Here is an 18,624-nt window from a genome sequence, read left to right as displayed (position 1 = left end):
TGCATTGGACCAAATTTAGCTCACCTTATGTAATGTTCCTCCTCACTTCAGAAGGCTCCATTTTGCGGAGAGGAGGAGCGCATGTGTGAGTTCGGGTCGGAAATCGGGTCAGGCTCCGGCTGACAATCTAAACTCTACTGCTGTGGAAGCTTGAATGATGCGTTGAAAATCATTTATTTTTATTTTTGCAAATCCTGAAGACATCGCGAATAGAAAGCCTCCTGCTGACCGACGTCGGGAAGCGGAGATGCCTCTGTTTACCAGCCAAAAAATATCTTTAAAATGTGCACAGTAACTATTAGTTACTAGCTATATATTTGTAACATTTATAAGGATTTATAGTTATGCTTACTCCACGGACTTACTCCTAGATTAACAAAGGAGATTTGCCGTTTGCGAATTAGACAGATACACGTGATGCTTATTCTCACTCATTCTCTCTCACATCGTGAAAGCGCAGTTTTGGAAATAAAAAATGAGCAGAAAAAAAGCTCTTTGACTGAAGATAAATCTATTTTATTTCACTTCGCTATTATTTAACTGAAATTCGCTTTTATATTTGAAACAATCGGCTGCTCGTTTGGGCAGTTAATCGGACATCCTGCCCCTCTCACACTACACGACAAACGACGCATGATGAAGCTAAAATTCAGCCGATTATGAAATTCAGCAAAGCAAGGAGCATCACACGCGGTGGCATTGACACTGCTGTATTGTTATAGTTAAATAATACAGTATTTAGATTTTGCGGGCCGTCTCTATCTGCAGCCTCGCCTGTATTGCGCTTCGGCTTCGGGACCCCCCGCCGCGCGATGCTGCGTCGTAAGAGCGCGCGATGCCGAGAGCGCGCATTGGTCCGCGGATGTCGTCAGCTGCTTCACTTCAAGTTATTGCGATCAAAGGAACGTAAATACAATCAGTTCCAGTCATGAATAAATGAAATAAACCTTTTACTGATGCAGGAGGACTGTCTCTGTGTTATCAACTGTAAAGCATTATATGCGTGTTAACCTAGAGTTTTGTTTATTGACTTAGTTCCAACTGTACGCTGTAAAAATGAGGAAAGAAAAAAAATAATAAAAAATATATGTATAATGGAATTAGGGACAGTTATAAATGGCTCACATGAGACCTGCTTTATGATGAATGATGACCTAAATCTGATTTAGATCTGTAACACTATATTAAATTATAATTGCTGGCCTAAAATAAAAATAATACAATGTTTTTAAAATGTTTATTTTAGAAGGGAATTTATATTGCAATTTTGATTAATCCGATCATTTATTCCAATATTAAATGTGTTTTAGATGTGACCAAATGTAATTGTAAGATGTAGGACAAATTATATCATCACTTTATCATCACATCATTTTTATTGAATTCATTTGTAAGCCTAATATAAATTAATGGGAGACTAAAACGGGTGTTTTTGAAAGTAATTTCTTTAAAGCCAGTTATAAAGAAAATATAACTGCTGAGCACCGTGCGCTCTCCCGACTGGACGTGTCTCGATGCGCGTTAAGTCCTACGAGTTATTTAGTTCTGCAATACCCGTCTTTCTTTCGCTTTTTATACAACTAAACTAGCACTGTCTTACAGTCTTTGTTTGGCTTTATATCTTGCTGTATTCTGAGGGAAATATTATAAAAATATTAACGGACATCGCGAGAGTAACTTTTAGCGCCCACTACCAGACGCGTGTGCACGCAAAAGAGAGTCGGATTCTGCCTGGGATTCAAAATTCGGCACACCTGTTATATATAATATGATTTAAATACATTTTAATTAAATTATATATCGCGCTTTTCATCAAACCCGTCCACTCAACTCAGAGCTCCACTTCAAATGCGCGATTCATGCTGGTACGCAGCTGCCCTGTACTAAGCTTTAAGTTTATTTGGGTGAGTAAAGCACGTGTGAAGCTCGTTAGCCCCTTAACAAAAATATATTAGACAAAAAAGCATGTTAACTTTTACTTCAGTAGCATTTTAGCAAAGTAAATGTACTTTTACTTAATTACAATTTGTAGTACTTTTTCCGCCTCTGCTTATTACAGTTAGGAAGTCGTAATGCGCAGAATTTAAGCTGCCACTGATATATCTGGGGGGGGGGGGGGGGGGGGGGGCTTTTTCATAGGGGATGGGGAAAGCTTTTTTTTTTTTTTTACAGAGCCACGCTACGCCGGATTTCCGGCGCGGCGCCGGAACGCTATCACCCCTGTAAGTAATTACCATTTCCCTGCACATTAGACTAACCAATTGGAATTGCACTTACCATTCTGGTATATTTTTATATTTTACCTTGACCTGCTGCCATGTTCATTTTAATCCCCCCATGTTGCTTCTAAATCAGGATATAATTATCAATTTTCTTACTTATGTTCTTATTCATTAAATTTACTATAACATTTTGGAATGCCAATGAATGGATTAAATATGCTTATGCATTTAATCAGTCTGCAATTTTCATAATTAATTTTAAGAACACAAGAAATGTTTCCTTTCCTTATAATTATGTATTTATATTCACCAAATAGATGTATAAGTAACTCCTGTTCTGCAGGAGAGAAAAAAAGCAGCACATTCCTTCACCTCTTTAAACATTTTTCTCGGCTTTTCAGGGCTCGATTACTGAGGCTGTGTAAAGAGTGTGTGCACGCGCGTGAGCCTTGATTACAAAAGCCTGGCTTGAATTATTGGGAACAGGTTGAGTCTGAATTGCGTTAGTGGAACGGAACTAGCTGGAAGTGAATTGTTTGACTAACTCAAGCGAGGATTACTCAAATAAATAATAATTTTTAAGCTCGCTTTGTGGAACAGCTCCCTCATCATTGAAAAACAGGGTAAAAGGAGGATAATCAGGTAGGCAGAGAAACAGATAGAACTACATGCTATAATTATAGAACTACAACGTGTCCTACAGTTAGGTCCATAAACATTTGGACAGCAATGCATTCTTTATGATTTGGGCTCTGCATGTCACCAAACTGGATTTGAAATAACTGAGATGTGAGTGAACTGTAGACTTTCAGGTTTAATTCCAGAGGCTTAACAAAAAACAAATCTGAATAAGTATCTAGGAACTATAGTCAGTTTCTACAAGGCCTCCTTATTTCAGGGTCTCTAAAGTTATTCAACAAATACATTTTACCATAATTTTATTTCCTTTGTTGAGAATCCTGGAACCTAAACATCACCAAACACACCCATATGTCTTTTAAGATATTTTGCCAGGACTGTACTGCAGCTTCAGTTGTTGCTGGTTTGTGGGTCTTTCTGTCTTTAGTTTTGTCTTAAAAACTATTGAAATGCAGCTCATCGGGTTGAGATCTGGTGACTGACTGTTTTTTCTTCACTCTATCCATCTGTGCACTGTTCAGCACCACTCAATCAACCTTACTGTATTTAGTTGAATCTGAGCAGGAAGTAAATCCCTGTACACTTGTACAGAAATCCTCCTTTTGCTTCAGTCATATCTTTAATAAATACTAGTGACCCAGTGCCATTGAAAGCCAAGCACAACCATACCACCACCATGTTTTACAGAGAATGTGGTGAGCTTTGTTTCGAGCCATTTCAAGCCTTCTCTATACTTTCTTCTTCCCATCATTCTAGTACAGGTTGATCTTAATTTGACTGGCTTTTATTAGATTTTCTTTAGATGTTTTTTTTTGTAAAGTCTAATTTGGCTTTCTATTAATAATTTGAATTTTGTGCTGAACCCTCTGTATTCACTCTCATTACATCTTCCCTTTATGACAGACTGTTCACCACTGCACTACATTTTGCCAATATGAACAAACTGTTGATTTGGCCACTCTTAAAATGTCCACTCTCAACCAATCATTAGGCTGCTAAGAAGTAGTCAGTTTTACTTCCATTGAGAGCTCCTTTAATCGCATGTTGACAGCAACAGCGTCCAAGCGCCACACCTGGAATCCAGTGTGTTGGCATGCAGAGCTCAAATTATGATGATTGTGTGTCACTGTCCAAATATTTATGGGCCTAACTGTATATAATTAGTAGAACTGATCAAATGGATAATAGTTGTTGAAACAAGAAGGTGGTCGTAATGTTATGTCTAATTGGTGAAAGCATTTTTTATTAAATAAACTATTAACACACTGTTTAGCATTTTGGGGACACCTTCATAAGAACAGCTACGCTAGAATTTGATCTGCATAAAAGTTTAAGTTGTAATGAACACAGTGCAAATTATACAAAGGCTGGTACCTGCATAAGGGGTAGGTTGGGTTTCCTCCTCTTGAAACTATTGACAGCTTTGTCCTTTGGAACCAGAAATTCACTTATGATCTAAAGGTGAGGTTACACAAATGACATGGCTTAAATTAGATTAGAACTTTATTATAATCTTCAATAATATAGTATATTGATACACTTACCTCTGTGAAGGGGAAACGCTCACAGGCTAGGGTTTTCCTATAGACAGAACAACAGAACCGTACTATTATTTATTTTCGAGCACATACAGCCATGTGCCAAAGTTTATGTTCCCCTGATAAATTTGTGTTTCTGATTTGTGTATTAAGTGTTCATGTCCTCTACAAAAAAGCACATTTACAAGCACAAGGTTTATTTGCTTAATATAACAAATAGCAAAAAACTCACAAGGGACTGAAAAGGGCTTAACAAACTTAGAAATTAACCACAAAACAATTTACAAGAACCCTTAAAACAACATTGCCAGGTCTTCTGCAATCCTAAAATGCCAAATTTGTATCTACCAACCAAAAGAGAGTGAGTAAATAATATATATTTTATATCTCAGTTTAACAGAGAACAACTAATCAAATACCAGGACATCTGGAACAATGTGTTGGACAAGTGAATACAAGCTGAATTATTTGGGCACAAAAAAAAAAAAAAAAGAAAAACAGGTGCAAACCAACGTCTGACATTTTTTGTTTTATTCCTGTGCAATAACTGAAGCTATTAATGTCAGTGAAGGATTATAGGAAATATGAGATTTTTCACCCAAAGAGGAAACACCAGCTATTTCTGAAAAGTAACGGACATCTTTTTTTCATTTTTTTCTAAATAAATGAAGTAGATTTTTCTTATGATGCACATATTCCACATTTATATTAAAATATTGGTTAAAGGATAATCATTATTGATAAATCCTCATTTTCTAACAGAGCTAATATCTATTGTGGTGACCTACGTTTTAAACACTACTGATTATTAAAAACAAATTTGAAGTCATTTTCTGCTTTCTGGAGGTCTTTTTTTACAAAGATTTCATAGATCAAAACAAAACCTTGGAAATCAGAATGCAGACACACTTTTTAATATTGGCTTCAATAGAGGATGACTGTCGAGCATGTTCAGTACGGTGCCAATCACAGGGACACTGGAAGTCATAGTCATGGGGCTGACAGAACTGCTTACTCCCACAGTACATACAGCCATTACGCTCATGAGATTTAGCAGAACCTAGAGCAAGTGAAAGAGGAAAAAACAGAATGCATAAGAAGTGGTTACAATCAGATATCAAGCTTTTGAAGTACTTTCAAACATCTGAGGGACTACGGTCAATGAATTATTCTGCAAAATGTGAGAATAATATTGGTGCATGCATAGTAGCAGTGTTAATTTTGACAACAAATTCTGATTTAGTATTAGTCATAGGCTTGTGACAAAATAGCGTTTAGTTTTAGTCATAATTTAAAATTTTGTTCTAGAAATCAGGTTATAAAACATCTGTATAAGTAGATGTAAAAATACAGTTGTTGTTTTTACACACACACACACACACACACACACACACACATACACATACACATACACATACACATACACATACACATACACATACACATAGAGATGCTCTCAGGATGTACTGAGAGACTACATGAGTTAAAGTGATGAGAAAGTGAGAAAGTGCTGTAAGGAACTTTACACAGACTTTTGGGTTCATGGATTCACTTATTTTATTGTTATTTTTTTCTATTAAGGTTCTTTCTGACCTGTTCCTGCTGTCTGCACTAGCTCTGTTTTCCACTGTGGGATTAAACAGATGATCTTATCTTAATAAGTGAGTTCTGCTACAGAAACATTAACTTAGCAGTGGTGTCTTTTAGTCCACCGTCAAGTTAAACACACCATCAGCTCATAAAATAACATCAGCATTAAAACACCGATCTCTGCATGGAGATCTGTGTGACTCTGGTCTGCAGAAGACTAAAAGATTAGTGGTGTTTTTACCGGAGATGGAGTCGCTCCACGCGGTTTACACAGTATCTGTTTTTTTGCGACGTCAAAGGAGAAATAATCACTCCTCTTTCTCTCTGCTGCCGACATTGTCCAGTTAACTCCGAGTCAAGCCCCATAAGTAACGACAGATCACAGGCGAGTCTTTTCTCACGGGTTTTGTATCTAACCGCGGGTACTGAGAGACGGGTTCTGATTGGTTGAATACCCCGCTTGTCCCGCCTCTCCACCTTCGCTAAAGTAGTAGTGATTGGATCTCTTCCTAACTGGTCCCTACCTTTCACAAAACTAAATCAGTTCTGATTGGATTTCGTCCTTGCCAAACATTTTCGTCTCGTTTTTATTCGTTGATGACAATGTCAGTTAATTTCGTTTCGTTTTTATTTATTGCTGTTTTTATTTAGGTATCGTCTCATCTTTGTCTTGAAAAAAAAGCTTCGTCGATGAAAACTACGATGAAAAGTTTTTGACGAACTTAACACTGCATACTAGCTATGCTGCCTATATTGGACTAGAGGCGTGTATATGAATTCTAAAAACTCTACTCACCAGGGTGGCGACACACTAGACAATGGCTGACCTTCTTTGCAGCAACTTCCACAGTCTCTATAACATTACTCTTCCACTCACTGAACCTTTGGTAATACAGAGGAAAATAAATGCATGGAAAAACTTTTTTAAATAACGTTTCAGCTGGGGAAAAAACTTGAATGATGAAAAAACACTGCAATGTAAGGGAAAAAAAACAGCACAGTACAATTGCACATACTTAGATTATGTACTTAACAAATTAAATAATCCTGACAAATTATGAAAAGTCTAGGTATCTTCCACACTTAACTCTAGATTGTATGTTCTTTTTGAGGGACCATACACCAGCACCCTTATAACTCAACACAACACCAAACTGCCATGAAAACAATTTTTTAAAGTACTTTTATGACATTTGTCACTAGATTGTAGTTTGTGCGAGTTTTCAAAAACAGAGAAAATTGTAATATTTGCAAACACTGCAAGCATAACAAGCAAGTTGAATCAGTACAAAAGAATTATGCTGATGAGCCGGTTAGTTTGTGAAAGCTTTGCTTTACAGGTTAAAATAAAAATGTTTTGCATTGAAACGAATTTCAAACAGAGTTACTATAGTGTTGTTATACACAAAGCATCTGAATGTGCTGGGTCTCATAATGTCAGCTGACAGTTTTCAGACATTAAATACACACTGGTCTACTCATCTCCTATAAAGTTTGTTTTTTATTGTAATCACTTGTTTTGTTTTGGAAGCTCTGCCTGTTTTTGTCTTTGTTAAAGATCTCTTCGTTCTAGACATGTATGATGTTCATGGAGATAGCAAGTTAGCTGATCTGGGATTAGCAGCACTGAGGCTCCGGCACGGTATTGGGCACAAAGGCACAAAACATTTGAACTTTATATGAACATGCGCATCTCCAGCAGCCTTTACATCTGTGCCGCACATCCGATAGAACTGGGTTTTAAAGCTTTAAGTTTTTAAACCTTAGGTGGTTTGTTTACCAATTTACTGTAAAAGAAATCTGACAAACAAAAATATAAACCTTACTAATTAAAACATTTTTGTTGAAAGAATTCAGTAATTCTGTTTTGCATCATCTTTTCTACATCATCCTTTAATAGAGTAATCAAAATACAACAAACTATCTTGGAGAACCTACATCTTATTGCACAACAATAAGCCCAGTACTTTGTATTGCCAACACTACCATGTCTGAGTAAATAATTCACAAATATATTTTAAAAACTATGTTTAAAAAACTTGTGTACGTACTTCTGAAGAAGAGTTTGTCCATTTAGATTCTGTATCAACTTGAGAGTTTGCTCTTTTCCAACACCTGCAACACCCTAGAAGATCAAAAAAGAAGCATTTAGATTCACTCCTATGACTGTCTATATATATATATTTATATTTATATATATATATATATATATATATATATATATATATATATATATATATATATATATATATATATATATAAAATATATATATTTATTTAAAGACATGCCTTTGGTATGTAATCACAGCCGAGGAGTACAGCTAGACCGACAAGTGTCTCTCGCTTCAGCTGAAGCTCAGTCTCCACTCTGGACATCTTATAACAGTCTATCTGAGGGTCCTGGAGAGCAACAAACAGATATTGTGGTGATCAGAAAAAGAGAGTTTCATAAGTTTTATTTTTAAGAAATGCAATGGGTACAAATGGTGTGCTTCCTTTGTGATTTCTGTCGTATCTTCTGTTTGCGGAGTCACTGTGCATCACACAGTGCTACAGTTTACATCTTTTCAGCCACACTGTTAATTTTGTGCATATGTATTGGTCCATTTTGACCAGCTGCTAGTTGACGACAACTTTAATTTTGATTTTTTATCTTTAGATAAGTAAAATAAAGCAACATTTCTGAACTGCGTTGTGAAAGTATGAGTATATTAGAAATATTCTGAAAATACACAGTTTTACAATATAATGATTTTTTTCTAGCCTCTTTCTGCCTCCAGCCTAGTTGTCATGTGGGCATAGTCTGCAGCATGTTGGTAATACAGTATGAGTAGCTCCTCTATTGAGTTTATCGAGGAAACTTGTATCATGCTAATGAGACTGGGAACCCTTTAGTGCTACATAATCTGCGATTATTACGTTATCAACTTATTGTATGATAAATGAACATGATGTCAGTACCTTTTGCCTCCCTCAATATTGCCCACTGTGTTTACTTGGGTGTATTTTACCTGTGGAGTTACTTCTAACCGTACAATCCCAAGATCCTTTCCGGAGGAGATTTCATTAAAGAGATTGAGCTGGCATGTCGACTATATTAAAGGAGTGTATTATGAAGATATAAAAGTATGAAGATTAAGCCACTACCTTTGTGTTCATGTTGAAGTTTCTGTAGACAGTTTGAGCGCCGTATAGGAAAGCATCTCCATCACTAGTAATGCAGCCATCCACCAAGCCCTGTGCATCCAAGAAGGCGCACATTGCCTCTGCTTCACCGGCTGCAGCTACCCACGGTACACCCAGACAGTCTAACATCTCAGCACACTGAGAAAGAGAAAGCGGGAGAAAGAAACAAACAGTCGTCTCTTCACTGTATAAAAAAGTAGACACATCCCAAAAAGCACATCACTGTCAGACTCTGATACTAACAGTAGAATGACTTGACTGGTTTTGCCTGTGCCAGTGCCTGCAAATCAGTAAATCAAATTCAGCAAGTAAGGAAAGCAAATGGGTATGCAAGCTTTCTTTTTTTAGTGTACCATAGACATCCTTCGGATTTATTCTACAGCAGCATTAAAGCCTTCTTAAACAAACAGTCTTAAATAATTAAAATAAAGCATGAAGACAATTGTATCTGTAGAGCAGAAAATTACTGGAAAAGCATTATCAAACTGAATACAACAGAGTTCATATAGATGTAATTAGATCTTAAAATCATAGATGGTCTGGAATTGCTACAAGTGCACCATTACCAAAAGTGGAAAAAGACCACATAAAACAAAGCGCACCTGAAAAGAGTGTGAATTAGTGTAAACACAAAAGTACATGTAAAAAACCACTAGGGGTTACCTCTCGAAGGACTGCCTTAAAGCGCCCCCTGCCTGTGTTTGTGGTTTTTGCCTGTTTGGGACCACTCTCGGTTTTACCCCTACGGAATGCACCCTCAATCCTCTTGCTTATAGTCTCTGCTTTGATTTTGGGGGCTTCTCCCTCCATTACAAACACAAGTTTTACCCCCATCCGAAGAAGAGATGACACACGAAAAAACAAATTGCTGCAAGACAAAAACAATAATGACCAAAACATTTTGTGAATGAGCCAGAATATCAGTGAGCAGAAAACTGGATATTATGGTAATACATTTAAAACCAGAGTGTCAGTTTAAGTGTCAGACAAATGCAAATATGAATGCACAGATTTAGAATGTTTTGGTTTGAACATTTCCCTTTCGCCTCTTTAATAATCATTGGTATTTATCGCCCATCAAATGTTGATTTTTGTGATAAGCTGTTTAAATACTCTGAAGTGCTGTGATCCCGCTAAAGAAACAGGATTATCTGACCACAACCTTACAGTAGTTGCTAGGAAACGTACAAAAAAAAGTTCTCTGACAATACTGCACTTCCAATAATTAGGATACCTAGAAGTGAATTTAACAACTTAAAGTTGCACCGAGTGAAGTTAACTGGCCAGAGCATCTCTCTCAAAATTGTGTGGAAGAGGATGCTACAACTTTCGTCTGTGGTACATGATATAATGATCTCAACAGAATTGTCTACCATGGTTAAATGGGGATCTATTGTATATTATGAAACAAAGAGACCATGCACTAAAAGAGTTTCTAAAGACAAGAAAAGATCACGATAGGAACACTTTTACAATGCTAAGAAACAGGGTGTTAAAGAAAATCTGAAAAGCTAAAGCAATTGTTTTATGTTAACGTTATTAATGGAGCAAAAGGTAATGCAAAATTAATATGGCAGAACCTAAAAAAAATTATAGGAAAGAGTAGCATATCACAACAGTATTTTAAAATAAACATAGAAGTAAACTCAAGATCATGATTGGATAGCTGATATTTTTTAGAATTATTTTATGGATTCAGTTAAAAGTCTCACAGAAACCTGTGGTCCAGTGAAGCAACATAATGTACCACAGTTAATTAATTTCCTGTATCCAAAATTCTCGTTTAATGAAATTACAGAATCAAAAGTAGAAATTATCATTAGCTCCATGAAAAACTCCAGGGCTAAAGATGTCTATGGAATGGATTCTTTCTAAAAACTAAAATATGTTCTTCTAGGTCCATTAATAAGGGTTATGAACAAGTCATTTGAGGAGGGAATTTTCCCTGCCATTTGGAAACATGCTGTATTTACACCTATTCACAAATCAGGATATCAAGCAGATAATAACTACAGACCCATAAGCATCCTCGCTTTCCCATCTAAAGTTGCAGAAAAATGGCCAGCTAACAGCTGGCTTTTTATATTAATAATAGCCTAGTGACTCTCCATCCTTTGCAGTTTGGATTTAGCAGCCACTATTCCATTGAAACCACAAATTGTTTCTTTTTAGGAAACTTTAAGGCAAAAATGGACAAGGAGGCGTTGTTGGTGCAGTTTTCCTTGATTTTAGAAAAACGTTTGATACAGTGAGCCATAACATTTTATTAAACAAATTGACAGCTATCGCCATTAGCAATAAAATGGATAAAATTATACTTAGAGAATAGAAAGCAATGTGTAAGAATCAGTAATTCAACATCCAGATATTTGAATTATAAAGCTGGAGTGCCCTGGGGGTAGTGCTGGGCGATAAAACGATATCGATGACAATGACAATGATAAGGCGGGCCATTTGATTCGATAAACTTTATTTTCTATTTCCCGTTTAAGTAGCGCTGCGAACAGACTAGTGATGGGACAGTACACTTTTTTCAGCTCCGATCCGATACCGATATAAAATTGCCGGTACCGATACAAATACTGATACTTTTAGTTTATTAATAATACTAATGATTAAGGTTACATAATGAGGCTGAAACAGACCATACAGCCCTTTGAAGAGTGTACACTAGTGCATTTTTTGTAAATGCATTCAAAAGTAATTTATTTGATACACTTTATATGCAAATACACAATAGTTTCCTTTCAAATTAAATGTTTTAATTTTTGTTAAATATTTAAAAAAAGTTAAGTATTAAATACGCTAAATATTAAATTCAGGGCATTTTTTTTGCACAGTTGCGCGGGAGACTTTTATTTTGACAGGTAGTGTAGAGGATTAGCTGCAATAGCTAACTTAATCACTGTTTTTTAATAACAGATTGATGTCTTAGTGCTGGTTAGGGTTGGTAGGAGCTGTGGTTTGATATTCATTGTGGATTATGGCTGTAGTTCACTCAAGATAGTTATTTATTACATTCACAATGCCGGAATGATTTTGCTAGCTAGGCTAACAGACTGCAGATCTTAATGGAAATGGCTAAAGGCTAGCTGGTGATGCTAACTGTATTACTAAATAAATCGCTGTTTTTAAAAACAGATAGGTGTGTTTGTGCTGGTTAGTGTTTGTAGATTATAGGATATGTGGATTATGAATATCCTTCCCTCCAGTCTGTAGTTAAACCTTTACAACACCAGAATGCAACTGCTGTCAGTTCAGTGCTAGCTAGGCTAACATACTGCAGGCGTTAATCTGTTCACCCTCAGACGCTGACTTTACGTGTACTGTTCTGCTGTACAGCGTTAAAACTCTCCAGATAATTGAATTTTTTTGTAGACAAACAACTAAAGTTTACTCAGCCACAGACTGAAGCAGCTGGGGGTTCAGGGTAAACTGTTAAACTGGAATCCGAATCAGTGATGTGTTTCGTGTTAATGTTTCGGCGGGTTTATGGTCCAGCTCAAGCTGCAGACTGGAAAATGGATCGGTAAGTGGATCGGCTGGCCCGCCCAATATTCGATTTGTCGAATGACGTAAATATCGGCCCCGATACCGATATTGTATCGGAACGGAACGATCAGGCAGCACACTGAACTGCATGCTCAGCCAAGTACCACAAGCCCCCTCCCCAATCCCCCTCACCCCCGAGCCCCTCACTCTGAACCTCACACAGCTGATCCACACAGCGACTCCTCTCCCATTTACTGGATAAACATCATTTCATCAATTCAGCTGCGCTACCCTGGAAAACTCAGGTCTAAATATGTGGCATGGAGTCTCCTCACCAAGATATTTAGAGAGGTGAGCTTGTTCAGATTTCTGAAGGCAGGTAACACTTTTACTAAATACAGAAGATTATATAATCTGTGTAGCTGTATTTGAACGGAGCTAAACATTGCTGTTACTGAACTGGATGAGTTTTAAATACTCTTGTTAAGTAATGTAAGTCTAGTCTACTGAAAGCCAGTAATGTTAGTATAAATCTGTACTGCAGTAGAAGTGGATAATTTCAGAAACTTGCCTTTATTACACCCACCTCCATTACAGGTCACTTGATTTAATATATTTAAATGTTAGCATAATTTAAATGCAACAAAACTTAAAGGCTATTATTTTAATAAACATTAGCAGTAAAAAAAATCTCAAAATAACAACAAATAGAAAATAGAAAAACAGTTAAACACATATGACCATATATGACAAATTTATTAGACCAAAACTAATAATTGACTAAAACTTGACTAAAACTAATAATATATAAAATGTGACAAACGATTATACATTAAGACTAAAACTAAATCAAAATCACCTGTCAAAATTAACACTGATATATACTGCTGTATTTTACTTTTTGTAGTTGCCTGCATTCAGGAAGGGGAAATAATACTTTGATTACACACAATTTTATTACAAGCGTTTTATTAGAGTTAATATATTTGTCCTCTTGTACTTGTTTTAAGGGCCAAACATGTGGGGGGTATGGGGGGACTCCGGACCTGTGTGGATGTATGATTTTTAAAAATCTATTTAAAATCTGTCACCTTGTACCCACCTGGTAAGATGTGGATGTGATATATATGTGATATATGATTTTTCCCCATATCGCCCAGCACTAGCCAGTGCTAGAAGAATGTGTGTGTCACAAATAGGTCACAAATAGATCAACAAGGCCTACCACAAGAGATGACTGTACTATTGCACTAAAAAAAAAGTGTTTTTGGCCAGAATGTTTTTTCCTTCCGTGCCTTACATGACTGGAATTCTCTCCCATCTGAAGTAAGAGGGTCAACAGCTACATAATGACTGACACTGTTTTATGCTGCATTTTATTTAACTTGTGTGTTTTTAATTAATTATTTCTACTGTTGTTTAAGATGGTTTCCTTTAGAACATCAACCTGCCCAGGGACAGCAGATGAAAATTAGCCATTTGGCTAAATCTGTCACATTTACATTATGAAATAATGATGTTGATTAATGTGTATTGTCCCTGTTATTTGAATAAAAAAACAAGTCAAATAAAATAAACAAATAAAATAAGACTTCTTTATTACCCAAAGGGAAAATGCAAGGAATGATTTAATATTAGGAATTATTAGGGATCAGGACAGAATAAAACTTTAGTTTACCGCTTATTACTGATCTAAAACACATCAGCAAGTTCACCTCTGAGTGGCTGAAGTAAAGACTTTGGAGTGGCCTAGTCAAAGTCCTGACCTAAATCCTATTGAGATACTGTGGCATGACCTAAAAAGGGTGGTTCATGCTGGAAAACCCTTCAATGTGGGGAAACAACATAAATTCTAAAAAAGAGTGGAACAAAATTCTTCCACAGTGCCGTAAATAACTCATGACTCAAGGTACAGCTAATGCATGATTGCAAATGTTGCTGCTAAGGGTAGCACAATTAGTTATTATGTTTTAACATGAGGTCATGAACGATTGGATTTTCTTTTCTCCATTTATATTAAAAACATTTAAAAACTGAATTTTGCTGTGTTGGAACTCACTTTGACTAATATGTATATATGTAGTTTGATGATCTGAAACATTTAAGAGTGACAAACATGCAAAAAAATAAGAACTCATGAAGGGGGCAAACACTTTTCCACAGCACTGTATATATAATATTTTTCGAACAGTTTACTTAATAATTTAGCTTTAGGGGGATTCAGGGTTAATGGCAGGGTAGTTAGACGTGTTTGAACTTACTCCCTGGGGAACAACTATTTTTGCTTTTTCTGCATTTAAAAAATTACGTTTTAGAATCCCAGAATTAATTTGCACTGGTCATGTCGAGAAATCTGATAGAGATAGAGCTGGTTCTAAGCCCAACTCATCTGACCCCACTGCTATACTAAGTTCCCGATGGACCGACGCATCTACACCAGCAGCAGCTACTGTTCCAGACCAGGCGGAGAGCTCCTCTTCCTGCCTCGCGAAGACCCGAGCGCAGGAAAGCGTCTGATATATCACAGGAAAATAGCTCACCGCTGTCTCCCACTGCAGGCTTATCTTTCAATGGCGACACCCCTCTGAAATGGTTACGGCGTTTAGCGAACAATTTGACCAGAAAATGGAGAAAACCATTAGAATCCTGAACGAATCCCTTCAACCGATCCGGAAACGACTCAAATCACTGGAGCGGATATTCGACTCTCACTTGAATAATGTTGCTGAATTGGAGTCTACACTGACTGTGCATGACACCCAGCTGGAGCGGCTCAAGCGGGAGTGCGACTTGCTTAAGCACTCAAATGCCTCGCTAGTGGAGAAGTTAGAGGACTTGGAGAACCGATCCAGAAGATGTAACCTGCGTATCATTGGGATCCCGGAGGGGCTGGAATCAACGGGGAGCTGAGTTTGGTTCCAGGCTGTTTCAGAGTCAGCCGGTTATTGAAAGAGCCCATCGACTGGGCAGCTCGACCAACGCAGGGGGAAACACTGGTGGAAGACCCAGAGTTATAATTGTCCTCTTCCATAGCTTTCATGACAAGGACTGGGTCATGAGAAAAAGCAGAGATGAGCTTGTGTACAAGGGGAATAAATAGGGGTGTGACGAGACGCTAATATCACGAGACGAGACACGATACTGGGTTCACGAGAACGAGACGAGACGAGATTAGACGAGAAGAAAACGTCAAAAATGAAAAATGGCTTGAAAATTTTAGTTTTATTTGACAAAATCATATAACGCAAACTTAACAGACTGGTTTCTCTCACACATTGATTCTATAAGGAATAGAAATAAGAATGAAAAATAAAAATAAAACTTTTCTAGGTCTTATATAGTGCAAACAATAAGTGCAAACCACAACCAGTCATATTAAGCCTATGGTTTGTGTTTTTTTCCTCCTAAATCTCTTGTAATTTAACTATTCATAATCATAACCAGTCATATTAAGACTATGCTTGAAGCGCAAACAGAGACGGAACATGTTTTTTAAATACAGTACAGAGCTAAGGGATTAGTACACCTGCCTATGAAACAGTTACGTGTTCAATTTACTGACAGTATTTACATATGGTTTGTGTCTTGTTGGTCACTCGGTTACCATTTATCTTTTTTCCAATGGAAAGCCAAAATGCAGCCAGACATACAACTTAAAAGTAGCAGAAGCATCTTCTATGCCAGGGGTATTTAATTAGAATTCAGAAGAAGGTCCAGTTAGAGAAAATTTTGACAGGCCAAGGTCCGGACCGATTGTTAACTTGTGTTATGATTAAGTGCTATATCCTGTCGGGTTGTTTGAAGTGAATGATTAAAAAATATATAATAATAATAATAAATAAATAAAGCCGCAAGCGGCAATCAGCGGGTTCAAGCACCAACTGGCACAATGGTGCCTACTAGAGCATAGAACGGTGATGTGTGAAAAAGTCTAATATGATTAGAGATGCTCTGTCACATTTAGAAATCAAAAGTTTTTCACCTGTTATTAATGTTCAGCAGAGGCCTTTCAACATGATGATGCTTAAATTCACATGTAAATCTATTGAAGTTTGTAGGATATTCATCAATTGAGTTAGAACTAGTCAAAATGTGTCTACATGTTATGGGTATTGATCAGGTGGCTTCAACCAGAATGTTCACAAAGTGGTGTTCAGACTGACCTTTTAACCTTTGTAAACAAGCTGAAATGTTTGACCAAACAAGTTTAAATTAACACAAACGAGTGCATTGTCTGACATGACATGTAATTACAAAGTTATTCTAAATCTAGATCTGAATTAAATGGCGCTTCATCAAGCACCAACTGGCACAATGGTGTAGGGCTGAACGATTAATCGTTTTTAATCGAAATCGCGATTTGAATGGACGTGATTTTTCAATCGCAGGAGCTGCGATTTGAATTAGCCAATAGCCTGCAAGTGTTTCCAATTTCTGTGGTTAAAAGCGCCTGTTCTGTGTGTGAGAGGCTTGTGTGTGTGTGAGCACACCGCCTGCTCTTCTCCGATTGGCCTGATGCAGCAGGGGCTGGATTCATTTGAATATTTTTTTTCACTGGAGGGCGGGGCTGCGTTCAACGCAACGAAGCCAGCATGCACCGCGGCTCTCTCCATTGAATTGAATAGGATGCGACGAGGCTAAAGTGCTAGTGGACCCCTACAGTAAGATAGAAGCTGAAAGTTAAAAATAAGTAGCACTGCGCTGTCAGGAAAAAAAGATGAGCCTTTCATCTGAACAACCGTGCGAGGCCCAAAGTCCAGTGGACGAGTTGGTACCAAAGAAAAACAGCACATCCTGTGTGTGGGAGCATTTTGGTTTCAGGAAAACTGACATTGACCAAAAACAGGTACTGTGCAAAACATGTCGAGCAACTGTGCTAACCTCAAGAGGTAATACCACTAACCTCTATCAACACCTGAAGAAGCATCACAGAACGAGGCTGAAGTTGGTTTGATATTCGCAGCTCCAGATTCGTTTGGCTCGATATTCGCAGTCTCGTATTCCCCGGCTGAAGTTGGTTTGATATTCGCAGCTGCCGCTTCACTGAACCACCGTGAACTAAAGGGAGCGTTCACAAACACCCGCTGTTTATATTAAACACCTCACAGATCAACACTGAAGGAGATAGAATGAAGAAAAGCAGTACATCTGTTTATTAACAATGTAAATATACAATATATTATTAAATATAATTTTGTATATTGTAAAATATTTATTTTAATTACTGAATTTATAATTATATATTACAATAAATAATAAAATATATATTTAATAAAATTATATTTTAAAAGCCATTGCGCTCAAAAAATATGAGGCAGATGTTCAAGTGTGATTTTGAAGAACTTTTTCATGTTGGGTCAGAACAAATACACATGATCTGAAGAGTACTAGTCTTCTTCTTTAAGGAAAACCTGAAAGTAGCCTGGCCAAAGCTGATTTTATACTTTAAAATGAACTGGCAAACTTTGAAAGACTTTTTCATCTTGGGCCAGAACACATACACATCAGATGAAGAGAACTACTCTCCCACTTTGAGGAAAACCTGGAATTAGCCTGGCCCGAGCTGATTTTATACTTTAAAATGAACTGGCAACATAGCATACCAATCCATAATGCACAATTTTTTTATGTAAAGCTGATGTTCTAGTGTGATTTTGAAGGACTTTTTCATCTTGAGCCAGACCAAATACACATGATCTAAAGAGTACTAGTCTTCTACTTTAAGGAAAACCTGGAAATAGCTTGGCCCAAGCTGATTTTATACTTTAAAATGAACTGGCAACATGGAATACCGATCCATAATGCACAATTGTTTTATGTAAAGCTGATGTTCCAGTGTGATTTTGAAGGACTTTTTCATCTTGGGCCAGACCAAATACACATGATCTAAAGAGTACTAGTCTTCTACTTTAAGGAAAACCTGGAATTAGCCTGGCCCGAGCTGATTTTATACTTTA

The 18,624-nt window shown here is 37.0% G+C and overlaps 1 protein-coding gene across 3 annotated transcripts in view; it reads right to left on the bottom strand.

Annotated features, from left to right (window-relative positions):
* The window catches only part of LOC103041329 (GEN1 Holliday junction 5' flap endonuclease), a 60,645-nt gene that overhangs the window by 17,581 nt on the left and 24,440 nt on the right, over positions 1 to 18,624 (bottom strand). For 2 of the 3 annotated variants that reach the window (XM_022671515.2, XM_022671516.2), the window contains exons 3-10: positions 9,839 to 10,043; positions 9,137 to 9,313; positions 8,279 to 8,389; positions 8,041 to 8,114; positions 6,786 to 6,871; positions 5,309 to 5,459; positions 4,406 to 4,442; positions 4,236 to 4,316 (exon numbers count right to left, since the gene is read on the bottom strand). In XM_022671515.2, coding sequence (XP_022527236.2) covers positions 4,236 to 4,316; positions 4,406 to 4,442; positions 5,309 to 5,459; positions 6,786 to 6,871; positions 8,041 to 8,114; positions 8,279 to 8,389; positions 9,137 to 9,313; positions 9,839 to 10,043 — 922 coding nt within the window. The remainder of the gene's footprint in view (positions 1 to 4,235; positions 4,317 to 4,405; positions 4,443 to 5,308; positions 5,460 to 6,785; positions 6,872 to 8,040; positions 8,115 to 8,278; positions 8,390 to 9,136; positions 9,314 to 9,838; positions 10,044 to 18,624) is intronic. The other variant, XM_022671518.2, reaches the window with a different exon arrangement.

This window comes from Astyanax mexicanus, chromosome 2 (assembly GCF_023375975.1).
Source record: "Astyanax mexicanus isolate ESR-SI-001 chromosome 2, AstMex3_surface, whole genome shotgun sequence".
Classification (NCBI taxonomy): Eukaryota; Metazoa; Chordata; class Actinopteri; order Characiformes; family Acestrorhamphidae; genus Astyanax; species Astyanax mexicanus.
This window is presented reverse-complemented; position numbering and strand designations above follow the sequence as displayed.